General features: G+C 40.7%; 1 protein-coding gene across 1 annotated transcript; it reads left to right on the forward strand.

Moving 5' to 3' along the window:
• On the forward strand, positions 1–25,673 carry kcnh4a (potassium voltage-gated channel, subfamily H (eag-related), member 4a). The gene is made up of 16 exons (XM_037791519.1): positions 1–347; positions 9,465–9,698; positions 9,989–10,120; positions 11,108–11,241; positions 13,056–13,308; positions 15,023–15,180; positions 16,616–16,823; positions 17,183–17,377; positions 17,466–17,665; positions 20,328–20,577; positions 20,659–20,873; positions 21,055–21,093; positions 23,044–23,408; positions 23,501–23,580; positions 23,860–23,936; positions 24,624–25,673. Exons 1-16 carry the CDS (start codon positions 272–274, stop codon positions 25,539–25,541), a joined length of 3,534 nt encoding a protein of 1,177 aa, XP_037647447.1. The 5' UTR covers positions 1–271; the 3' UTR covers positions 25,542–25,673.
• The last annotated feature ends 1,101 nt before the right edge of the window (positions 25,674–26,774 follow it).

The following is a 26,774-nucleotide window of genomic DNA, read 5'->3' on the forward strand; positions in this document are numbered from 1 at the left end:
GAAGCTGAGGCAGCGCTGAGAGCAGAGGGATGCGCAACTGAAACCTCCTGACTCAAAACTGAGAGAGAAGCTTTAGAGAGCTCCGAAGAAATGAAGCAAGTCTGCAGCTTCCTCACGACAACGTAGAGTAGAAACAACTCCATCACAACATTGTGTGGAAGAGTTAGAAGGAGAGGAGAGGAGAGGCACTGTGGTTTTTATTTCAGGTCCTTCTTTGGGGGAATGGTGACGAGCGTCTGGAGTCTTCAGCCTTCTCCTAATCTAGTACAAGATGCCTGTGATGAAGGGCCTCCTCGCTCCACAAAACACCTTCTTGGACACCATTGCAAACCACTTTGATGGCACTCGTAAGTATATACACCCTGCAAAACCTCATTTGAATATTTAGGACTTTACCTCTATGCCAATGGGCATTATTCTAAGCTTATACAGTTTAAATGTAATTTGTAAGACAAACATTCAGTTCATCCTTTGTGGGTTGATCTTTAGACTCTCTGCTGGTTCTTTGGGCTTACTGTATCATCACAATACTGCAGTCAATGTGTTTCAAACTTTTATCTCCAGAGACACACATGATCGAATTAAAATTGCCTGCAAATAGATTCCTCTCAGTTTGTTTTTTAAAGCTGTGACTCTAACAGTTAAAGCTTTTAGGAGTTTAGCCTTTGGCATTTGTGTAACCTAGTTTAAGATTTGTGACTGGCACTGAAAAACACTGCTGTCGACAAATGTGTCCAACGATGGTGAGATCCAATTATGAGACTGCGAGTTGTGACAGTGAACCAGAGCTGGAAATGGAGACGGACAGTGCAGTCTAGGATGATGGATTGGAAGTGAAGAGCCACTTGTTGAGCTGCTTATTAGGAGGCTTCACTGTTGAGATTCATGCATTTTTCAGTCAAGCTCTTTCCTTGAAACAAGCAAAGAAATGTAGAGTTTTTCTCTGTCATATTTCACACAATTTGAATCTACCAAAACAAATACTATATCCACACACTTGCCCAAGAACATCTGTATGTTTTCACCCGGTTGCTCACATATTCTTCTTCAACATTTAACATACAACGTTGTATTTTTGTGGCAGGACAGACTATTGCAAGATACATTGATACTTTCTTGACCTTGACATTTGCTTTGCACGTCATCTTGGTGTTTTGGTGCCATGCACAGGGCACATGGTGTGACAAAATGGAAGGTCCATGCAAATGAGGCAACAACAGAGGTGTTAATATTTTGGTGAAAATTGACTTTTTGACACGGCTGAAAATAGATATCTCACTGTTTCAGCACAGTGTCACCCATTTATTAACTATGTGATTCTGCCAGCACATTCAGAAATACTTGATGGGAATGTAGAGCAATGCATGCTCCTGGAGGATCTCTTGTTGGGTCTCTAAATTATAGTCTAGACCTGCTCTATATGAAAAGCATCTTGAGATAACTGCTGTTATGATTTGACGCTATATAAAAATGAATTATTTCAAAATGATACTAAACACTTTAACTGAAAACTTGTAATTAAATACTCCACAATCACAAACATTTTTAGTCCTGAAGAAGCAAATTTTTACTTAAAAAAAATGTCACAAATTTTTACTTTTCTTATTTATTTTTACCATCGTTATGTTAAAAATGAAAATATTCAAGATTATGCATCAAAAACTTGACACAACAGGACTTTCAATATATCCACAAATGTAAATTTGACTTTACAAAAATCATATGTGCTCTTGTGTTGCCACTCCGAACCTCCCACACAGCAATATTATATTCCTATTTGGAGAAGACTTCTTGTTTTATACAGTTTTTTACTCCACACAATCTTTTTGCGCAGAGCACGCTGCACCTGAATATATATCTAATAAAGCAGATGCACTTAGACTACACCGGTCTGTGCTATATTAGGCAGTGGTTGTTTATCTTCATGCTTTGACAGTAATGATGTTCACCCGCTGTTCATTAGTTTTGACCCCTTGTTTTGTTGTTTTATGTGTCCAGTCTGTTAGTGTCACCATGCCTTCGAATCAGTAGAGTAGATAGTCATCTTTCAGGAAAAGGTGTAACAGAGTGTGTTTGGGTCAGACTCTTCATGTCCTTTACAACTTAACAACTTCACAAATCCAGCGTGATGACACTATCTCTGTCTGTTTATCGCCCTTGCTTTCTGTATGAGACACACACACATTAGCACGGCAGACATTTTCTCAGTCTTAGCTGCCACAATACCTCTGTATCAGATGTGCAAGTGGGTGGACTGACCAAGTAGCTGAGTGGGAGGTGAAGAGGCCAACTGACAAAAGATGGCTTCGGAGCAGAGCGCTATTCAATCTGAAGAACTGCCTCGAATCTGCCTCGGTTTCATTGAAAGCCTCATTGGAGACAAATGGATTTCATACAGGCAGAAGAAATAACACAAATACATATTGAGGCTGGGCTCAGGGGAGCCGAGGTGGTATTCATGTGGCCCTGATATTTGCAGGGAAATTAATTCAAATGATAATTAACATTATGCAGAGGCCAAGAGTCAATCAAATATCATCGTAGCTCAATCATCCTCTTAGAAAGCAGAAAAATATGTAAATTATTCATTTAATCAATTGCCACTTCCAAATAGGTAATTCATGTCAGCTAATTCAATTGATGGTTTAGAGTATTTTTTTTTCTTTGTGGACTGCAGGGTGAAGGGGTATCATATATACAGATTTTAAAAAGCTTCAGTACTATAATAATAGTAAAGTAGCAGCCATAGAAAGCTGCAGCTTTTTATTTTTTTCATCCCTCCTTGTCAACAGTCTCTTCTGCTAATTGCCTGCAGTAGGTGTTGAAATTACATCTTTCTCCTCCTCATAAGTGCTGTCATGGATAATTAGACTCATTGTGTTTGAATGACTGCAGTTTAACTGAAAAGAAGTTAATGTATTAGCTGAACGCTGAGTAGAATTGGAGATTTAACAATGAACGATGAAATTAAAATGTCACAACATGCACTGATTTTCTATCTAATCTCAGACGTGAACATTTACTGACAAGAAATGAAGTTTCACGGATAAGCAGTTCTTTGTCCAGTCAGGCCTTGAAGCTGTCAGTGTTCTCTTGAATAACATGAAGCCATAGAAACAGGCTGAGGAGAGGGAAACTGTTTGATTTTAGAGACACGACCTGACAACAACAAGATATACCTCTGCTCGTGAAGATTACAATTGAGACAGCAAGCTGACTGATTTGCATCAAGTGCTTGGGTATATGGTAGATGACAAGCTTTTATTAAACGTACACATTGCTAATTTAGTCAGGAGGCATACAGTGAAGATTGACTTTTATTTTAGAAATAAATCTTGCTTTACTTTCAATATCAAGAAAAAACTCGAGGAAGCTGCTTGTGTCTGTGATTGATTATGGCGACATACTGTATATGCATGCAGCCTCCTCCATTTTACAGTCTCTACTAGGGCTGTTAAAGGTAACACCATAAATTTGTTTTAACACCACTAATTTCTTTAACGCATTAACGCAACTTGCAATTTTTAGGTTGTCAGTCTTAAAGCTAGAGTGAAGATGAATATGAAACTAGAAAACCTAAGGAATCCATCGGTACCAACCATGTCATACTGGCTTGTTGCGAAGGAGGTTAAATAATGCTCCAAACTTACGCTCAATTTTGGCGAGGAAAAGCTGGCATGGACATTTTCAAAGGGGTCCCTTGACCTCTGACCTCAAGATATGTGATTGAAAATGGGTTCTATGGGTACCCACGAGTCTCCCCTTTACAGACATGCCCACTTTATGATAATCACATGCAGTTTGGGGCAAGTCATAGTCAAGTCAGCACACTGACACACTGACAGCTGTTGTTGCCTGTTGGGCTTCAGTTTGCCATGTTATGTTTGAGCATATTCTTTATGCTAAATGCAGTACCTGTGAGGGTTTCTGGACAATATTTATCATTGTTTTGTGTTGTTAATTGATTTCCAATAATTAATATATACATACATTTGCATAAAGAAAGCGTATTTGCTGATAAGAGTATTAAATACTTGAAAAATCTCCCTTTAAGGTACATTTTGAACAGATAAAAAATATACGATTTATTTTCGATAAGCTTTAAAACTGAGCCCACTACAATATAAAAATCGCAAGTTGCGTTAATGCGTTAAAGAAATTAGTGGTGTTAAAAGGAATTTGCGCTAACGCCTTATTATCATGTTAACTTTGACAGCCCTAAAATAGATAAATGAATTGATAAATTGATGAGTGTATATGATCACGTAATAGAAGGGGCTTCAGTTTTGAGTAATTCTAGTTAATCCTCACTCATGTAAACACTTAATAAGAGTCATTCAAATCCATTAAATGTGAATCAGGATGAGACCATACTGCGGATCCTTCAGAGGGCACAGTGTCTTGGTAACCCTGTAGATGCAAATTGCAGCATTGGCATATGTTTTATGTTTTTTTTTTCAGCACAAATTGCTATGGCAACACAAGCATGGAAAGATCTCGATTTAGTTTCTTGTGAGATTAACTGCACGGTTATCAGGTAGAGAATATACACACGTCTCTAATGTGTTTTCCTCTGGAACAAACAAGGTGTTAACACCTCCCTCTGTGCTGCCTGCACCGTGATTCTTTTAGGTTTGAAAGTAAAATGGATCAGCTGCGTGTGGTTTTATAAGTCTGTGTATGTACAGCGCAGCTCTCATTAAAACTGGCTGCCTACAGGTGTTCGGCGTTGTCTTGTCATTATAGTGTTTTTGCAGCACAGTCGAACAAAGATCTTTGAATTTGAATCAGCTTGCATTCAGAGAGTGACTGAACAAATAAATGAAAGAAGACACCATTCAGTGGACTCGGTCCAAACATTGAAGGGATATTCAGGGTTATGAAAGCAGACATGTATTAGTCAATGAATGTTTCTCTCTACAATAAACCCTGGAGTGCATAACCCCATCATTTATTCTTAATAAAGAATGGATTAAATTAGGAGGACTACTTTATTTCCAAGCTCTAAATTCAGTTTTTAGTGGATGATAGCTTGTCAAGAGGGAGATTACTCACACTCCGTACACAGAAAAGCTATCTTTTGTATGGTTTCCATGAACAGAAAACATGTAAATCAACCTTTTGTTCTTATAGTAACCTACATTAACTATGACATCATGCTTGACCTTCTTATTTCTGTGTACAGCCCTCCTAATAGATTAATGTGAAGAAACTCTACAGTAGTACTGGAGGTGTTTTGTTAGAAATGAGACGCACAGCATCTTGCAGATCAAATTCAGTGATTTGTCTAGTTGCAGTTTCATTATAATTTTTTTCTGCTTCACCGCCCACACATCCTGCCCTAAACTGACTCCTCAGTGTTCCAGCAGTTTGCAACAATATATATTTTTTTTCAGACACGGTTTTCTTTTTCAAGTATCTGTCTTAATCATACGGTCTGAATCGCCAAGGCTCGTCATCTCCGCCGTTATTTCTCAGGCATAAAAGCATCTTTTAGACCGAGAAGTATTCTCTCTCTTGCTTTATGGCAAGAAAATGTTCCCTGGGTCGATGTGATTTTTTTTATTGCCAGAAAAATGAATCAGTCTTTGGAGTAAAAACAGTTTTTTTAAAAAAACAAAACACAAAGAAATGTCTTTTTAGCGGCAACAAGCATCAACATTTAAAGTGGCAAATAGAAATTCTAAATCAACCAGGACTGAAATCTTAAAGTGGCAATCCTTAAGATTTCTATTTGAGTGAAAACAATGGATTTGTGCTTAGAGTTTAGCAGTCTGGAGTCTTTTTAGACTTTTTAGAAATATAAAAAGTCTATGTGTACATGAGCTTCAAGTTTTCAGAATTGTGTGCATAGTTTCTTTTGTTTGTGTATGCAATGGGGAAAAAATACAATTTTCCGGGAATGTCACCACAAACACCCATTTCATAATAATAATTATACTGCAAATATATAGATATTGCAATACTTTCATCAGTGGGCCATAGGTTCAATCGTCATTGTGTTACCTCATTTGGCGATAGACAGTGACTCAACAGATTGCAACTTTAAACTCAACTAGTAGCCTACTGTTAAAAACAGATTTTGAAATAAGAGTTTCACAAAAAATGTAGGCGCAGTTGAACATTTGTGTAGAACAAATCCAAGTGTGTAGGAGCTGGCGGTATCTAGTGGTGAGTTGAGGAGATTGCAACCAACTGAAGCCTCTTCCATGTGCCAAAGGTCTTGCAGAGCATCGGTGGTTGACGCGAAAGGCCCTCTCTAGAGCCAGTTGTTGTAAGAGTAGCATAGGTCATTTGGAGAATAGCAGAGCCAGTGCGTACATGTATGTGTACGTAGGAAGTGAGTGGTGAAGTAAGAGAGAGAGCGGAGGCGACGGGAGCGAGTAACGTATTAGGCTCGTTCGAGATGAGCCAGGACCGCGCAGAATCGACCACCAGCAATAGATTTGTGTCCGACTTGATCCCGACTTGCTCTGACGTCATGCACACGTGGGCAACGATAACCTCACGAGATCATAGCAACTGCAATTAATTATAACTATAATAATGAAGGCTATTTATATAGCACTTATCATAACGAGTGCTCATTGCAAAGTGCTTTACAAGGCGGACATAAAAATAATAAAGGATAGAATCCAATGCCAGATACACGCACATTACTACATATAATCACAAACAAATATAAATAAATTAAACATAAATCCCAACATGGTCTGCAAACTACAAGTAGCCTACAGATCGGATCTAACAGGAGGTCACTTTCCCTGTGACTTCCTGTATATTCTGTGAAGGCTGCTGGAAACTGTCCGACTTGACCGCAGCTTTTTGTCACCGCTATTGACTTCAGCCCAAGCAGGAAAAGTTAACAGCTTTTGGTTTGGTTTAGCTTACTCATTAATACTTTGTATATTGTTGTTTAATTTGTACAAAAAATTATCTGTAAAAATGCTAAATTGCTGTTTTACAGGGAGTAATGTACCAGACTATTTCTTGGTCAGGACCAGTAACTTCCTGGAGTCTTGGCTGGTTGCCTGGCAACTGCAAGGTGCACATTGCTAAAACGGATGCAGTCCAAACAATCCTGCATTAAATCACACCTGAAGGCTCTAATGTTCAACTTTATGGCCATTTTGGAGGATGTTGGACTGTATTGCATCATACAGAAAGTTGTTCCTGTTATTAAGCCTACAGTTAGTGCTATAAAATGGACAAAATAATTCAAACACATGTCACGCAATACAATTCAACAGCACCGCAAACTGCATCCTCCAAAATGATGATGAAGTCGAACCAAGTCTAAAACAGTTTGAGAGTGAATTGCTTCCTCAAGTGAAGCAGTTCAAGTTGCGTTCACTTGTTCTCACATTGAAAGAAGCCTGTTGAGGTGTTTCAGGCAGAGATATAAAACAGTAGATGTGACATGATCTTATGACCATATGGCGGCGATCTTACCTGGGTCCAGTTTTAAACTTGCTGTTATTGGAACCTATGGTGAAATTGTGTCGTATTTTTCTACCAATACTCCAACAATACTGTTTTTTATCACAAAGTAATGAGTGTAAGACAACTGTCTGTCTAGAATGAACCAAAAAAGTAAAGATTTTCGTACAATTTTGATTATTATAGCTCCAAGAGAACAAATCATGCTTTCAGTCATGAACATAATCTCATAATTGTGCATTTATATTGCAGACAAAGATTTTATTTTTTCCAATTTTGCCTGAACTTAATATTTAAGATCCATCTTTAGTATTCTAAATGGATAATATACTACATTAAAGCGACTGTTTGTAACTTCTTACACGTAGAAATCAATCCGGGGCGGTGTCCCATGCGCGCTCGAGTGTGGCTACGCTGTTCAGACTAGACTCCAACACAAACTACACGGAAACACCAAAACCGCAAAGTTATATCTAGTGAAGCCCGTCTGTTAAACAGTGTTGGCCGCGGTCGGAGGACGCGGGGGAGACCGTAGCTTTGGTCTCCAGGACCGGCGTCTCTGCTGTACTCTGCTCCTCTGGGTATCCGCCGCGCTCGTTCTCGCTCTTTCGCTCCACCTCACGTGAATGCGCACACTCCACACTGCAGAAGAGTTATAGCTCTAATAATATCTAGTGAATGTACAGTGGACATTTGTGCAGAAGTAAATGCTGCAGCTCCTCCAGACCAACAGAGGTTTTACGTGTCTTGTGAAGTGACGGGGCTCCGCAGCGAGAAACGTTATTGTCTACGACGGGTGCCAGTGTCTCACTCTGGCCGCGGTCGGGAGGCTGAAGCCAACACTAGGATCAGCAGTGATTCATGGAGAGACCTTCGTCTCAGCTAACATTACTGCCAAGCAGCTGAAATATAGAGTGATATTGTGGTTTTAGCTGACGTGTGTCGCCTCACTGTTTTGAGCGATTCTCGTTTATGTCTATGTAGAGCGAGCACAAGGGCGAGCAACACAACGCTGACTTTCGTTGACTTAACGGCCACAGGTGTCGCTGTTAACAAGCATTTCTGATTCTTACAAACAGTCCCTTTAAGCAATATCTTTTATCCAAAATAGATTCAGTATCATGGCCTATAGGCAGACAACGTTTAAACGTTACTAAATGTTACATTTCAGCTAATTTATCGTAGCTGACGTGTGGAAAGTGATGCCAGCCTCTCTGGTCTCTTTGGTCCTTTTGGTACAATAATTAGGAGCTGAACAGCTGATTGCTTTCCATTGAGTGGCAATTGTAAACAATACCCAGGTTAAGAAGGCTGACGGTTATCCCATTACTTATGATGTTATGTCCCATCTCCTGTTTTATATCTATGGTTCTGCATATCTACATTCTGGGCGCCTTCCTGTAGAGGTTTTCGGTGCATGTCTAACTAGTAGGAGACCCAAAACACGCTAGAGAGATTATATATCTCATCCAGCGGCTTTCAGGAGCTGGAAAACGCTGAGGGACGTCTGTAGCCTAACTAACCTTGCTTAGCCTGCTGGCCCCAGATAAGCGGCAGTAAATCGATGTATGTATGGAGTTGTTATAAGATAGTGTGTGTGTATAAAATCCATTGCGTAACCGTTGGCAGGATGAAAACATGCTCTGCATGCTAATTAAGGGCTAAAGCCTCACTGAGGAACTGGTCCCCCATGGAGCCAGCTGGAGCCCTGCTTATATAGACTTCATACACACCACCAGCTTACTTCAAAGCTCTCTATGATGTACATAAGACTATTTCAGGGCTCTGAGCTGAAGGCAGACAGAATGACTAAGAAAAAAAAAGTGGTTTTCTGTTGGTGCATCAACAAACACATCAAATCTGGAGAAAAGTAGCTATGCCTGTTTCTCTCCGAGCCGCAGCTGTCTGCGTCACAGCTGTGTAGTTAGAAAAAACACAAACTAGTGTGTGTTGTTCAATCAGTCTTTTCTGTTCCTCAAGGTCACACACAGTAAATTTAGCTCCAACTTTCACTTCCCTTGCAGACAGTAACTTCCTGCTGGGAAACGCGCAGGGTCGTCATGGTTACCCCATCGTGTACTGCTCTGATGGGTTTTGTGAGCTGACGGGCTTCGTTCGGACCGAGGTGATGCAGAAAACTTGTACCTGCGGCTTCCTCCATGGAGCCGAGACCAACGAGAGTGTGATCCAGCAGGTGGACAAAGCTCTGGAGGGCCAGCAGGAGTACCAGGGAGAAGTCTGCTTCTACAGGAAAAATGGTGAGGATCATATGACCCAGATGTTGAGTTGGCCATGCACTCTGAAACACACATTTAAACCTAACCTAAACAGTATTTGTACACATGAGAATTGTCATGAATATAACCCATTTTCCAGGCCTTTATTTCATTGTGAGGACAATTATTTTTAAAGGAAGTGAGGTGAGGTTGGCTACTAGAAGAAAAAAACATTGTTATTCCAGCGTTAATAGAAATAGAGTCAATCAGTCTAGGGGGAAGTACGGTCTAGCATTTTAATCTCAGTGTAATAACTTTTTTAATATCCTCAGGAAATCCATTTTGGTGCCTCCTGGATATTGTGCCAATTAAAAATGAGAAAGGTGAGGTGGTGCTGTTCCTCTTGTCCTTCAAAGACGTCAGTGAATCATATGGGAAGAGCCATCACTACAGCCAAGGAGATGGTGAGGCCTGGCTGCATGCATCTCCTAGCTTGCCCCGTTTAAATTTCATCTTCAAAATGTCATGTCAAATTCATTTATACAAATTAAAGTGGGCCTATTATGCTCATTTTCAGGTGCATACTTGTATTTTGGATTTTTACTAGAACATGTTTACATGCTAATGTTCAAAAAAAGGCTTTATTTGCTCGTACCGGCTGTGCTGCAGCACCTCTCTTCTCCCTCTGTCTGAAACTACCTTTGTTTGAGGGCGTGCCAATAACATGCCAGGCAGGTATTACTACGGAGGTATTATATACAATACTGACTTAACTCAGCTGTACAATAAGTTGTGCAATAATTCAACAATACTGTCATTAATACTGCATTCATACGGTACATTTAAAAAAAGATCTTATTTAGTTCTTATTTATACCATTGTGGCATTTATATTTAACACACTTAAAAGATCCCACTTCTCAGCATTTTGTATTTACTTATTTGCACTGTGGTTATTTGTTATATATTGCACTCCATAATGCAAGTATTTGCACAAATTTCATATTTCTTATATTCCCGTTTTCTTATTTTAAATTTTAGTACTTACTTATATTTTGTTACATATATTGTAGCATTATGTACATCATTTACATGTTACATACTCGTTTATTTCTATATACTTACATTTCTTGGTTTACACAAGAGCAACTGGAACGCCCCAATTTCTCTGATTCAGATTCTGATATTATGCAAATGTGTTACTTGCTGACATCACCACGTTACAGAACAAATGGCAGGACTTCAAGCGAGGCGTTTCAGGCAGTTCAGGAGCAGTGTTTCTGTGGGGGAGAGTGAGAGTAACTTTGCAGACCTTTTACATGCACAAGAAAAACGGTATATAACACACTAAAGGAAAGGGGGGGAAGCACAAAGGCATAATAGGTCCTCTTTAAAGTTAAATGGAATATGGCCTTTACTTTAATTCAGTGATAATCATGAGTTTGCTCACAGGTATGTCAGAGGCTGCTCACCAGAGCAGGAAAAGCAATCCATCGCACTTTTCCCAAGCTCAAGAGAGAGGGAGGACCATCCTGCACCACCTTACCAGCCTGTTCACCAAGAGGGGAAAGAGGAAACTGCCCAATGTGAGTGCAAAACCCCTGGATCATTAAGATCATTAAACCCACAATATGAGTCTCAATATTTCATAATTCATTATTACTGAGTGATGTGTGGCTACTTTCCTTAGGCAAAGCAAGTCAAGTTTATTTATATAGCACATTTCAGCAACAAGGCAATTCAAAGTGCTTTACATAAAACATCAAGAAACACATTTATATGAGACCATTTAGATAAAAAATTAAAGAGAATAGAAAATAAAAACACTCTAAATTGAATAAGACGGGTATAAAATACAAGAATAACAGTTTCACTGCAGTGTAAGAAATTAATATAAAGCAGTGGTCTTCAGCCTTGATCTAAAAGAAGTGAGAGTTGCAGCTGACCTGCTGTTTTCTGGGAGTTTGTTCCAGATATACGCAGCAGCTTAGAATAAAAGCATCCTTAGAATTAGGGCTGTCCTCGACCGAAGACTAACACTCATATGATTTTGTCGACTAATCGATTAGTTGATTTTATCGACAGATCTGTAAAACTGAGTTTCATATCTCAATGACAGACTCGGTCAGACTACCAGACCGGTAACACAAGGTCATGAAGTCGTTCCTGCACCTAGAAGTTGTGTGCAATGCAGGAAACGGTTTTGTACAGAGCTGCCACTCAGTGGAACATACTACCATGCTCCTAAAACAAATCAACTAGTAAAGCTTGATTTAAAAAACACCAAACAAAATCTATTCTTCTAAGATAAGTCATGTAATTGTTCTTGTTTGCTTGAGAATAACCTGTCAACTGCCGTCTGCTGTATGGCCGCTGTTACTTTTGGTGTTGTTGTTGTCTGGGTGTTGGATATGGGACCTTGTTTTGTTTTGGTGAGTGCGTCCTGTTTGTTTCATTTTGCGCCACTGAGTGCTTTCCTTCCCGGTGGAAACGGTATTTGTTTTGTTCTATTTTATTTTATTCTGATTGCCTTGTTAGATAGATAGACTTTATTGTCCACGCCAGGGGAAATTTGTCTTTGGCTTCTCCAAATAAAACAACGTTACATAATACACATAACACAACACACCCTTAAAACATACAAATATACAAGTGTGTACAATATAGAATAGTGCAATGGGCAGGTAGCAGCAGGTTACATGTTTAGTATTAGAGTTAGCCTAATATTAATGTTGTTGTTGGTATGATTTTGCTTTGTTGAGAGGGTTCTGTGTGGGTAAGGAGGGGATCTAGAGGTGCTGGTTGGGGGTTTTGGTGAGACATTTGTGGCTTTGTGTTGTTGAGTGTTCATGTATGTTATATGTTTGTGTTGCGTTTTTATGTGTGGACCCCAGGAAGAATAGTTACTGCCCCGGTAGCAACTGATTGGGATCCAATCTAACAAATAAACAAATAAAAAGCATAAAAAACGACTAAACAACACTTAGTCGACTAAGACCAAAACGAAAAGTGGGCAGCCCTACTAGAATAAAAGCATTTTCTCTCTTCAAACCACTGCTGTCCAATCAGCACATGGGAACAAGTTGTTTATTCAAGTCTATTCATTATGTGGTGATGAAGATGGATGACATTAGACACGTGTGCTGGACACCTTCAGTGCTTCACGCTGAGCGAATTAATGCCAGCTTTTTCTTTTTGTCAAATTTGGTTTTATTCATCCAAAGAAGTAATTACACATCAGGGTTCAAGGTGGCCTTAAATATAATCCAAGCACTTCCGATTTTTCTCTCCAACTGCGTGGACACCACAGCAACACGGTGTAAAATCTCACACCTTCCATTTTTCACAGAGTTCTTGTGATCCTTTCAGGTGATTGATTTGTGCCTTTCTGTCTTTTCAGAGTGTGTTTCAGAAGCCGTCTCTACCTGAGTACAAGGTGGCCGCTGTTAAGAAGTCACGATTCATCCTTCTGCACTACAGCATCTCCAAGGCTTTGTGGGACTGGCTAATTCTACTGGCGACCTTCTACGTTGCTGTCGCCGTGCCTTACGACATCTGCTTTGTCAGTCATGACGAGGGCGGCGACTATCACTCACTGGTCAGCCGCAGCACTATAGGCAGTGACATAGCGGTGGAGATGCTCTTCATACTTGGTGTGATATATTTATATTTGATTAAAACATTTCTGTTATCACTGTAGTCAAGTGTTTCTCCAGATAGTGGGCGGTTGTATTCTTCCTGTAACATAATTGATAGCTTGCACCACTATAATTTAAAATAACATCTGCACTGATTGCACGCTGCACACCAGCTAACCTTCACGTTGAAGCAGAATTATGAAGAGACAACAATGTTCAGTTTATATTAAGAACAACTGTATTTCTAGCTGCTGTGGTTTCCCTGGCGATGGCTAACACGTACAACTGCACCTCCCACCTTTCCTCGCCCACTCAGGGTGTCTCTGTTGCCCCAGGTTACCGATCATAATTAGATTTCTCTCACTTCGTCCCACTTTTCCTCCAACCGAAGTGTGATAGCACATCTGTCATGGGCCTCTGTGACTTCCTATCTCTCAACAAGTTTGACTGGGGACAAAATGAGCTCACCCCCGTTGTTCTATCTTAGAGTAATGTAAAGTAAATCATTTTGTCAGTGAAGTACGTCTACAAAGCGTGTCCCTGAACCAGCTTCATTTAAATTCACCAACAGTCTCTATTCAATCGTATTGCCATAAACAAAAGAAGAGCTCATCTTTTCAGTGTGGGAGCAAGTGAAAAGTTAAATACACTGCCAGGGATGTACAGTATTACATTCATTAAGTCATGTGTTTGTTATAATTACTGCTAAAGTCCACATAGCCTGCAATTTAATATGTTTTCTAATCATCAATGTAGAGCTAGAGTTTTTTTTTTTTTCAAATGAGCAATTGCTTTCAAATAATTAACGACTGGCATAACAAAGTGTACTGCAATATTAATGACTGACATAATCGCACCTCTTCCAGCTATATTTATTTGTACGACGAGTATTAGGGCCACATTGAGAGTGAAAAAAATCAGTGATTTCGAAAATAAAGTCATAATATTATGAGAAAAAATGCGTAATTTAGTGAGAATAAAGTACTGCATACAATTTCAAGAAAAAAAGTTGTAATATTACGTGAATAAAGTCATAACTTTACAATAACAAAAAAACTTGTGATATTAGGCTTTTTTCTCATAATATTACAACTTTTTTCCCATAAAGTTATGACTTAATTCTTGCAATATTAGGACTGTAATATTATGAGAATAAAGTCATAATATTACGCAAATAAAGTCATAACTTTATGTGAAAAAATGTCGTAATGTTACAAGAAATAAGCATAATATTACCAATTTTTTTATTCTCATTAAATTGCAACTTTTTCCCTGTAATATTATGACTCTATTCTTGAAATCTCAGCTTTTTTCCCCTCAATGTGGCCCTCATACTCCATCATAATTTTGTCCCCAATATCCATAGTATATATGGATATATAGTATATATATATATACTGTATGTATATATATATTATTTACTTTTTTACTGCAGCTATTATTTTAAGATCGGCTATATCATGGTAGATGTATTACAGTTTCAACCCTTTTTATATTTTACTCTTTTCCAAAGTGATCTACAAATGAATCACCTATTTTATAATTGTGAAGTATTTATTATTAATTCATTAATTTAATTATTTTTGTATGAACCTGATCTATAGTCCCAGTAAACTCCCAAACTGCCCTCGTTAGACCTAAATGTGTCATGCAATCATGAAACCTTGTTCTTCATTTTATTTTTTATTTCAGTTTTGTGTTACATTTCCTTTGCTTCTCTCTTTTTCAGATATTATCCTGAATTTCCGTACCACCTATGTGAGTCAGTCGGGTCAGGTGGTGTACGACGCCCGCTCCATCTACCTCCATTACTGCACCACTTGGTTCTTTGTGGATTTGATCGCAGCGTTGCCCTTTGACCTCCTCTATGCTTTCAACATCACAGTGGTAAGAATATCTCCAAGTACTGTATGCCCCCAGGATTTTAACTTTCCTGTCTAACTTTAGGACCAGCCACTAATGTTCTAGTAGTGCTGCTCGCCCGGAGCATTGGACTGAAGATGATTATCCCTCTACGTTCAACCCCTTCACTGAGCATTGTCGTTTGTCTGCTCGCTTCCGTTTATCCTCCAGATAAACACTAGTACTTCTCATGGATTAGTCTGACTTTGCTTCAGGCCTCAGCTGACTCACACAGACATCTCTCTATCAGGGCTTAAAACTTTTCTGTCTGCCACTGCATTTGATTAAGACAAACCATTTTATTTGCTCTGTTCTGTTTATTCATATCCACTGCTCTGTTGCTGCACTGTCATTTGTATTCTACTGTTTGACTTGTATTATTGTATTTTAGCTTATTTTTATCTTCTGTTTGATTTTGTTTGATTATTTTTAAAAACCTATTTCTGTGATTTTTTATGTTGTTTATTTTCTATCTTTTCTTAAAGGTGCTCTATTTGATATCCAGAGCATTAATATAGCAGCAAACAACTATTGTCCTATGTAAAGAAATAGAGGAGTAATGTCTACCTGAGCAGAGAATGAAGTCGCTCTCCCTCTGTGTGTGTTGTAATCCGAGCTTCTCTGTGCTTTGTTGACATCGTCTGGCCGTCTGCACGTGCCCCACTAGTTAGCTCACGGCCGCCGCTCTGCACTGCTCTGCACTGTTCTACGGCGGTTACAACTGATAAAGCGTGAAATTAAGTGACGTCACCCTATCAGACATGGCTCTTCGCAGGAGTTCCATGCGGCAGGTTTTCGCCTGTTCGCGCACATCTTACATTTTCTAACGGACACAGATGGGTGGAGAAAATGGAGAACATTGAGGAGCTTTGAGAATGTGAGCTCATGTCCGTGCAACCGACCCCGTAGAAAGTATAACTGAGGCTTAACGGGGTCTAGACACACAGCGTCGTCGCGGAAGGGTAGCGTCCCACGATCTGATTCCCCCCAGGTTAACACTTTTACCTCTGTCAACACTGTTAGTGTTGTTTAGTCGTTAGCTGCGAACCGCCAGCTCAGGCTTCGCCACGTTGAGAGACACGTGGAGGCAATAGAAATGCTATGAATCTCGTATTGAGCACCTTGAAAGCCTTTCCATCTTATGTAATGGTGCTATACAAATAAACTTGCCTTGCCTCTAACTACAGCCTTGGTTTTGTTGAAGCAATTTTCCAGCTAAAAACATTTCGTTCAGAGCAAGTGCTTCACAATAGAGACACTGATTCAAGGTTACAAGAGAAAAGAGGATGGATCACAGGTTATACCTACAAATCTTTCTAATGGAACAAGAGTTGAATAGAACTATTTGTGTAGAAATAGGTTTTAAAGAAGCTTTTGTGTTCTGCTCTCTCTCTCTCTCTCTCTCTCTCTCCTCACCCAGACCTCTCTGGTGCACTTGTTGAAGACGGTTCGCCTGCTGCGTCTGCTGCGCCTGTTACAGAAACTGGACCGCTACTCCCAGTACAGCGCTGTGGTCCTGACCCTGCTCATGTCTGTGTTTGCTCTGCTGGCCCACTGGATGGCTTGTGTCTGGTACGTCATCGGACGCAAGGAGATAGAAAGCAGTGACCCTGTTACCTGGGACATAGGTGAGCACACTGTCTGTGTGTGTTTGACAGCTCCAACACCGCTGAATCAAAAGTGTAATATCCTTCCTCACTCATTAAGCTTTGCTGAGACATTTTTAGAGTCTCTCTTGGCAACCTCAACGGGCCAGTTCTGCACATCCCTAGTCATGCTTGAATGCCTCGGCATCATTTCAACCTCTAGCTTGTCTCCTCTCAGCCCAGAGGAAGTTCAGGTCACAGACTAATTCAATTATATCACCAGTAATGCATTATATCATTCGATTATATCACCCGTCATATCACCTACTAAAGGAGAAAGGGTCATCCGTTGAAGCAGACTCATTAGTCTTATACAAGCATCTTCTGACCTCGTCCACTAGGCTGGCTTCAGGAGTTGGGAAAGCGTCTGGAGACACCATACATCAACAGCACCATGGGTGGTCCCTCCATCCCTAGCGCCTACATCGCCTCCCTCTACTTCACCCTCAGTAGCCTCACCAGTGTCGGCTTTGGCAACGTGTGCGCCAATACGGACGCCGAGAAAATCTTCTCCATCTGCATTATGCTCATGGGTGGTGAGTTTACGGGCGATTACAGATGATTCTTCAGACTTACGATAAATGTTCTGAGATATCATAATGTTACTCCCTCTCCCACCTCCAGCCCTGATGCACGCTGTGGTCTTCGGCAACGTGACAGCCATCATCCAGCGCATGTACTCGCGGCGCTCTCTCTACCACACCCGAATGAAGGATCTCAAGGACTTCATCCGTGTGCATCGGCTACCGCAGCTGCTGAAGCAGAGGATGCTGGAGTACTTTCAGGCCACCTGGTCTGTCAACAATGGCATCAACGCCAATGAGGTGGGTGAAGAATCGCAAATTAGCAACTGTGACGTCTTCGAACATTTAAGTCCTAATAAGACGTTTTTCTGTTAAAGCTTCTATGAGGAACTTGTAACCGGATATGAAACAGTCTCAATTTAATACTGATGCCTCTATATGACCTACATAAGTAAACAAGACCATCAGCGAGATGATTGCCTAATATCTATATAGTTATTCTTAATGATTGTCTTCGGTGCCACCGGGTCGGATTCCAGCGAAATCAGGTATAATCATACAGGATCACCAGATACTCCAGCATCGACCAGCCCACCGCAGGCAGACTCGCTGCCGCCTTTGACCTGCAGTCAGAGCTCCGACGTGAGATGGAGAGCACCGTGCCTGGCAGCAGAGCTTTGCCTCAATGCTCTGCCGGTCCCTGGTGGTAGCCAGTACCGACATCACGCTGCTGAGGCCCAAGGCATATTGCTTGGCCCATTGGAGGTTTGTTGCCTAAACCTAAATTGTGTCCGTGGTGGCAGCACGTCATTTAACACATTACGTGCCTTAGGCACATAAAATGAAAAGACAGTAGTATTTGTGTGGAATAAAACTAAGGTCCTAGAAATGCAGTGCTGAAACTGCAGCTTCCTCTATTGCAGGAACATAATGTTGGTAAAATGAGAGGTTTTCTAAAGGGACTCTGGTGCTCGGAAACACTACCGCTTTTGTCCACCGGGACTGCCAAAATCAACACAAAATGAAAGTTCCTTGTAGTAGCTTTAAAGTGAGTTTCTTTTTAATAAATAATTATATGAATTGTTGAATGTGTGGGCTGCAGAAATGTCTTCTTCATGAACAATTTTGTGTGGGTGCCAGATTCTTGATTCAGAAATGTCATCCTTGAAATGTGGGTCACCTCAAATTCCCTGCTGTCTTATTCCATTTCCTTAAGTAGACGGCACTTTGTCGCAAATAGAACTTCAGTAACAATGCCAGAACCGATCTAGGAGAAGTTCCCTGTAATTACTGTAAGAGTAGGAGTTGAACCAGAGAGAATACTCATTAACACCCTCACCGACACCATCTGTAGATAATTAATTCACTGTTGAAGGTAACAGACATAGCCACCGATTTCTGAGAACAAGCCGGCTTTAACACCTCGTGTCTGTTTTTATTGAGCAGCTTGGCACGTCATGTGAGTGCACCAACCTTTAAAACCGTGCATTTTCTTTTTTATAGTTTCTCTCGCATTTGGCAGTGGAGGTAGAAGTATTCATATACTTTACGCTGCTTAAAGTAGCTCAAGGTTAAAATACCTAATTCCAAGTAGAAGTCTTCTCAACTCAACTTTATTTATACAGCACCTTTCATATAATCATGCAGCACACAGTGCTTCACAGAGCAAGATTAAAACAGCACAGACAAAAAACAAAACAATCTGAATAATAGACACTGAATAGAATTCTGCAAGACTAAAAATGACAACAATAGACAATAAAATGTAAAAATAAAAAAGTCACTAGAATAAATAGACACAAGAGATAGAAATAATATGAAAACCAGTGATTAAAACTTAAACGCAATAAATGACGAGGCACCTTAAGTAAAAGCCAGGCTAAAAAGATATGTCTTAAGGTTTCTTTTAAAGGTGTCCACAGAGGTAGTGGTGTCTATGACACAAGGAAAGTCCCTTTTGGAGCTGCACCAAGTGATTTTTGACCACAAGGAGAGAGAGAGACTCCTGAAACAGAGCTACATGATGAGTATCCTACTGTAGTTTTGTTTCCAGGCGCCTGATGTAGTCACATGCCTTTTACAGTAGCTCTAGTTTGGCCCGTACAGTACCACCTCTTGACTAGAACAGCTGGGTCTTTAGCTGACTAGATACAAAGAGCAACCTCAGCTGGCCACGAGATTCAGTCGTCCAGTTGATGATCCAGTGTGGACTGAACAATTAAAACTATGATCTGCAGAGACGGGTGTCTACAACAAATGTCTTTCAGTCATGATTTCAGTTGTCTGTCCCACATGAGTTTGTCAGAACAGATGCACTTCCGTTTTAACTAATGCAGCTGTTAGCTGTCTACAACTTGAAGCATCTTTTTAGGCTTCGACTGTATTTTCTTCCTACTTAAACAGGGAACTACATTGATAGTGTATTAGGCTATTGGTGTTGTCAAAACGCTCCTAACAGCACATGAGCAGATCCAGTGTGACACCGACCGAGGACCTCAGCTGCCGCCGTTTCATTGCTGACGTGCTGCTTACGCTATGCAGCCAGTGTAGACAAGAAGGTAGTGTGTTTGACTCCAATAGTGATGCTTTCACATTTCGTGGAGTCATTTGATTCAGGGTTAAAATAAAGGTATTCCCTAACAGAGCTTAGAAATAGATACAGACTACAGAGCCTTACAGTGTTTAAAGCACAACCAAATCAAATCATCTTTGAAATAGACAATATGCAGTCTGTTGCTTTTACCAGGTTTTGAACTAAGTGCTGCTTTTCATCTTTTTCTTGGACGTTTGTGTAAAAGCATTGTAGGGAAGCACATTAATAAAAGAGACAATGATCACTCAGAGGGGTGGGGGGGGGGGGGGTATTTAGTATGTCCTGAAGCACTGTAGCAGATGCTTTTGAGCATCAAATGCTTTCCAGTGGTGATTGAAGATTTATTTTTTTCCCTGTCCTCTTTCTTAGCTGCTGCATGACTTTCCAGATGAACTGCGAGCTGACATCGCCATGCACCTGAACAAAGACATCCTGCAGCTGCCTGTATTTGAGCGAGCCAGCAGAGGGTGCCTGCGCTCCCTCTCCCTGCACATCAAGACCTCGTTCTGTGCACCGGGGGAATACCTCATACGCCACGGAGATGCCCTACAAGCCAACTATTTTGTCTGCTCTGGCTCCCTGGAGGTTCTGAAAGATGGCGTGGTCCTGGCCATCCTGGGTCAGTGAAGTGTAAAACATGTCCTCCCTTATTCATTCTGCACCTCTCAGATTGTTGTAACCCCTCTGTTTTAATCGACAGGCAAAGGTGACCTTATTGGGGCTGATATCCCGGAGCAAGACCAGGTGATCAAGACCAACGCAGATGTGAAGGCGCTGACCTACTGCGACTTGCAGTACATCAGTGTGAGGGCTTTGAGGGAGGTCCTGGGGCTGTACCCGGAGTACGGCAGCCGGTTCAGCTCTGACATCCACCACAACCTCACCTACAACCTGAGAGAGGGCAGTGAAGCTGACGTAAGATATTTGCAATCACATCTAAAGCGTTAAAAGCACTGCAGAGACAGACAGAAACTTCAATGTACCAGTGTTGAATTTCTCTGCTTCTGCTCATTAACGACAACATACCTACACTTTGCCACCAAATGTAGAATGTGTGTGTGTAATACCTTGTTAATTTGTACTTCAATATCTCCAGGGAGTAACGAAGTTTCCATGGTCGTCCAGGCTGCCTCAGGTATGTGCGCCTAATTACTTCAGCCTTTATCTGCTTGATGCATCTGGCTCATCAGTTACAGCACAATCTGTGTTTACATCATAAGGCATTAATGTGCTTTACTGAAAACTTAGGCCCAAACCCAATGTCCACACTCACAGACTTTGAGGCGCGTTCCCGCAAAGTCCGTGAGGGTTTAGGTGCTGTCCCACTGTCAAATCATCGAGTCCTTGAGGGCTCTCTCGCAGACATTTTGAGCCCTTTATGAACACTTTCACAAGTCTGCATTTCTGCAGTCTTTGCCTGAGGGAATTACTCACAATTCATAGCGTTGTGATGTTAAACACAAGGTTACCAGGGGAAGCCCGGAGGTGTAAATAAAAAAAAGGTAAACAAAGAGGACGGCACATGGGTGTTCAGCCTGGCATATTTAAATTTAAGACATTAACATTAAGGATTTAAGATGGTAGATAAAAAAAACACATGATATCAGAGTGATGCAAGCATTAGACTATATTACACAACTGCTTTATTAATCAACCATTTCTTTTAATTTTGCTTAATGAAGTTTGACAAACGTAAATTGATTATTTGACGGTTACCTCTAGTCTCGTAAGGCAAGAGTCTGGAAGACGTTCTAATAGGCAGTACAAAACATAAAATCTACAATTGGCGTCATCATTGTAACGTCATATGTTGCCGCAAAGTGCTGTCCCATTCATATTTATACCATTTTGAGCACCTGCAGCCCCTCACACTCAACCATTTACCAGGTGACGTCAGACAAGTCCCTGAGGGTTCAGGGCTTTAGGCCTGAGGGGGGTCATTGGGATTGGGCCTTAGAACTATGTGGTAAATGTGGAAAACGGCACATTAACTGCCTGAATTCAGATACATAGCTGAGATAAAGATGGATATGATGCTGCTAAGTAAAGTGATGGACACAGCATATATGTGTGGACTTCATAGATGATTAGGTAATCAAGAGATTAAACTTTAAGCCAAAAAGCGAACTAAAGGACTCTGCAAAAGGAGCCTAAAATAAGCCTGTATGACACAAAAATCAATAAGACAACACTTTTATAAGAAATTTATAAAAAACAGTTTTCAGAAATTTAAACTTGCTCGCTAGCCTGCATGCTGATACAAAATAGAAATTACAATAATGTCTAAAAATCGGAATATCACTTATTAATGTAATAAGATTGGGATGATTTCTTACATTAAATATGATGCTCCTCTGCTGTATGTTTGCTGATCTGTGTCTCCTAATGCTACTGCGGAGCATCATTAGTACCAACAACCTGTCCAGCTTGGCTCACCAGTTACACATGGCCTCGGGGCATGGTTACAGCACAAGTACAGGTTCAGCCTTCGGTCACATAAGGCTCCTGGCTCCAAGAACGAATTTTCATAAATGCATCATTATATACAGGTCAATAGTTCTCTGGAACTCTTTGCCCAAAAATATTATATCTACCATCCATAACAAGATAACTTTTAAAAAGCATACAAAGAAATATCTTGCATATACCCCCACATGTGTATGTGTGTGTTAATATGTGTCTAAGTGTGTTAAATATAGAAAGCACACATGTATGTCATGTCATTTTTTAATATCCTCAAATTCATTTGTCTATATGTCTAGTCTGCTTGCTTTAGTATGACTTTATATATATGAAGTGTCTTTTTCTCTGTTTTTATGTTTAATCACACTGCTATGTCTGGTACTACTTCGTCCTCAACTTCTCTTGTCTGTAGTTTTATTGTATGTCTGTAATGTATTTTTATTTCCAGGACCCCAGGAAGACTAGAGGCACATCCATGTGCTTCTAATGGGGATCCTTAAATAAGCAATAAACAACGTTTAAGTCTTTATTCTTGCAGAGTGCAGCTTTAAGACTCTTGCAGCTTCCATTCACTTCAACAAATCAAAGAAAACATCTAATTTTCCTCCAATTGCCTCCTCAGGGTCATGCCTCTAAGGACCATCAACTACCCTATATCGTTGAGGCAGATGATGCCGAACGTGGAGACGACATGAGACACTCCCAGCAGAGGAGAGTGCCTCTGTTACCTGCAGGCAGCCCTGTCCGTCAGCCCTGCCTCGGCACCCTGTTAGGAGAGGAGCTCCGCCACATCAACGCACTCCGCATCTGTCGCTCACCGGTTCAGGGCGGCAGAGGCCCAAGCCCATCTTCTCAGCCATTCGCCCATCAGGAGCTCTCGTCTACTCCTTTGTCCAGTCTTACCAGTGACCCAGGCTTGAACCACCGGCCTGCCAATCTACTCATGCCAAACTTACCTTGTATTAGTCCACTGAACCTTAGCCCTAGGTAACCTGTTCATCCTGCTTTACCCAAATATGATTCAAAAATCAGTTTGCATCTATTTATAATTACATAACAATGATTTGTGTCTCTGCTAGGGTCGTCGATGGAATTGAGGACAATGGTCACACGTTTCAATTTAATGTGGAGCAGAGCGAGACAAAGACTCATGTAACAGGTAATGTCTCTGCAAGCTACACAATGGATAGAAAGTGAACTTCGTATATGTGATTGGGGCAGCAAAAATATTGATTAAAAACTCTTTTCAGTAACAAATGCTTAATTCTAAATTATGCATGGTTGAATTAATATAGGAAAATATCAGATTATGAAATTTTGTGACTCATTTTCTTTCTTTATTTTGAAGCAGTAACTATAATCCTACTCATTTGGGGTTAGATGTCATATTATATAGATATTATATCTCAGATCAACTCTGTTTTTTAACCTTCTTCAGATCGGTTCCAGATGAGTGCGAACCTGCTTCTGGAGACAGAGGAAGTGAGACAGAACATCAGCAAACTGAACAAAGAGGTATGATATAATATTAGACCCAACCAGGGTCATCATAGAAAACTAAAATGAAAATAAGTAGTACAAAATATTTGTATTAAACTGAAACTAAACAAGAACTATAGAAAAACTAAACTGAAATGATATTGCCGCGTTAAAATGAAATTCTCGTGACATTGAACCACAGAAACTGAACAGAGTTGACATCCAGGAGACAGCGCTATGCCGCAATTGTTTCACTAAAGTAACACAAAGATTAAACATTATGGCCATTCCTACACAGTTCTCCAACCATGTATTTTGTATGTATATTTAGCTGCATACTTCTCAGACATTGTTATAGCTGGCCCTAACAAAAACAAACTAAACTAAAACTAAATATATAAAAACTAAACCTTTCTGAAAAACTGAAACTAAACTAGCAAAAACTAAAACTAAAGAAAACAAAACTGAAACTCAATAAAAACTTATTGAAAATTCAAAATTATTATAAACTTGGACCCTACTCAGTAATATAAAAATGGGGAATATAAATTAGCTGGCTATACAATATATCATTCATTCTTGGGTTAAAGAATGTGGGTATTAAATGTACTGTAAGAAGTGAGTATACTCCAATTTTAACTGCTATTATCATTATGATTTTTGTTATATAAGATTATTAAAAGGCAGATATATGCTACAGACAATTTTTCTTTTACGTCTCAGGTGAGCAACTTAAACCAAGAAGTATCCAACCTGGCCAAGGAGCTCCATGACATAATGCATTTCCTCCAGTCTCACATGGCCACGCTCCAAACACCTCCAGTCTCTTATGGCATGCAGCAGCAGCCCCATGTCCCTTTAAATATCGCCACCGGTCTGCACCTCCACCATGAAGCAATCAGCCACCCTGCCAGAAATGTGTGGGGCTGCAGCGGGATGCCCACCCAGGGCAGAAATCCCACCTTGCTGCACTCTTCAAGACCTGCGTCATCCTGTTTACACCTGTGTTGCTCTGACAGAGAAGCTCATAGGTTACAGAGCCAGTGTGGCCCCTTCCAGGCCTCCAGAACGACCCCAAACTCTCCCTACATGACCCACACGCATGCCCAGGGAGGTCCATCCCTCCTGGGCCTCGCTTCTGCCTTCAGTAGCTTCCCAGTGATTTGTCAGGCCCAACAGGTGCCCTACAATGCCTCTATTCCCACGATGAGCAACTCTCACACGCTGTGTTCCCCAGTGAATTCTGGCTGCTCCCATCCACCTCTGAGTGTCCAAACCAACTCTGATCCCAAACCCCAGACATCCATCCATTCCTCCGTCACTTACACTGACCAGCCGCAGTATCACACTGCCTTCAGCTCTCTCGCCCCCTCAGCAGCCCACGCTTCAACATGCACAGGGCACAACCAGGGCCAACACGGCTCTATCAGTGGCCCCAGGCAAAATGACCCAGTGGGATCCAGTCCTGTCCACCACACACAGGACCTTGCATGTTCTCTGGTAACAGACAGAGACTGTAGAGCGCCACTGTATCAAGAGAGGACAGACAATATTGAATCTCAGGATACAAGCGGCAGTACTCCAACTGTAGAAGTTCAACCACCTCTCTTGGACGTGGAGGGAATACAACGCCCACTCTGATGACCTCAGTATCTTGTTGTGTAACTGTGTGATAAAATCTACCTTTAAAGACTTTTGGTGTAAAGTTTCCATCAAATAATGCATGAACAACTGCTGAAACCCTACTGCCACAACCCAATAAAACATTTTGTAAATTAATTTGTATTCTTGTTTTTTGACTAGACCGCAGAGTGCCAGCCCTACAAACGCAAAAGTCTGTCACTGAGTGACTGACTGAGTGATGAAGTTACACGATCGGTCAACCATGTGTTGGAGTTTCCTCTTTGGCCATTTCTCTTTCAAAATGAAAAGGCAGGGAATAATCCTTTATGCAAATGAGCCCTGAAACTTGGACCAAGCAGCCAAACTAGGCGTTTAGTCCTAAAATGAAACGAGATTCAGCAGTGGGATAGCCTATTTCTTGCTTAAAATGTTTTCAGAAATAGATTTTGGTGGATTGTTTAGACGGAATAACAGGCCAGCGTGTTGTTTTCCTGGCGAGCAGAAAACCAGGGACCAATTAGGTGCACTCCACCATAGGGTACATCACCGCTTGAACGTCCAGTTGTGTGGAGCAGCGCGACCCCTAGTGTCCTCGACGGACCTGGTGGACATGTACCGCTGGATTTAACATTATAGATATGACCACTGACTATTTGTGTTACAATTTAGCCACAGATTCACAGACTGACCATACACGGTCCAGCTATATACTTGTTTTTGACCGAGTCTTGTTATATGACAATGACAATTAATATCCACCAAGATGTGCACCAAACACTCTCTTTAGCATTCAATACAGGATTATTTGGATAGTAGAAGCAAGTTATCAGGTACAGTGAAAAGCATTAGCAAAAGGGAGATTTACTGTACAGTATATATTTTCACTTTCATTATAGACCTTTTCATTTCCATTCTGTTGCTAGGGCAACAGCTTTGGTCCTAGTTCACTTCCTGTCAGCTACGGCATTAACAGACATTGTAACAGGAAATACAAAGGGGCCCATTTAGAGTGATTATGTTGCCAAGTTTGAAAAGGCCAGACTTGTTATGAGCTACGGGTGTGCAGCGCCACTCAGTGGGGGCAGGTGGTTATAACTACAAAAGGCTGACAAGCTCGAGTTATGCAACATATTATAGTTACATGCTATTATTCTATCAGGTTTGTAATTATGTTTATTACAATTATGTTCAAATTCATTTAACGGTCATTGTAACTGATAATAATACTAATACTAATGACACTTCTACTAA

The sequence above is a fragment of the Sebastes umbrosus genome, chromosome 14 (assembly GCF_015220745.1).
Source record: "Sebastes umbrosus isolate fSebUmb1 chromosome 14, fSebUmb1.pri, whole genome shotgun sequence".
In the NCBI taxonomy this organism is placed as follows: Eukaryota; Metazoa; Chordata; class Actinopteri; order Perciformes; family Sebastidae; genus Sebastes; species Sebastes umbrosus.

Coding starts and splice junctions, on each gene's coding strand:
- kcnh4a (XM_037791519.1), top strand. CDS start 272: ATGCCTGTGATGAAGGGCCTCCTCGCTCCACAAAACACCTTCTTGGAC. Junction 16,824..17,182: donor CCCTGTTACCTGGGACATAG/GTGAGCACACTG, acceptor CTCGTCCACTAG/GCTGGCTTCAGGAGTTGGGA. Junction 23,581..23,859: donor GACAAAGACTCATGTAACAG/GTAATGTCTCTG, acceptor AACCTTCTTCAG/ATCGGTTCCAGATGAGTGCG.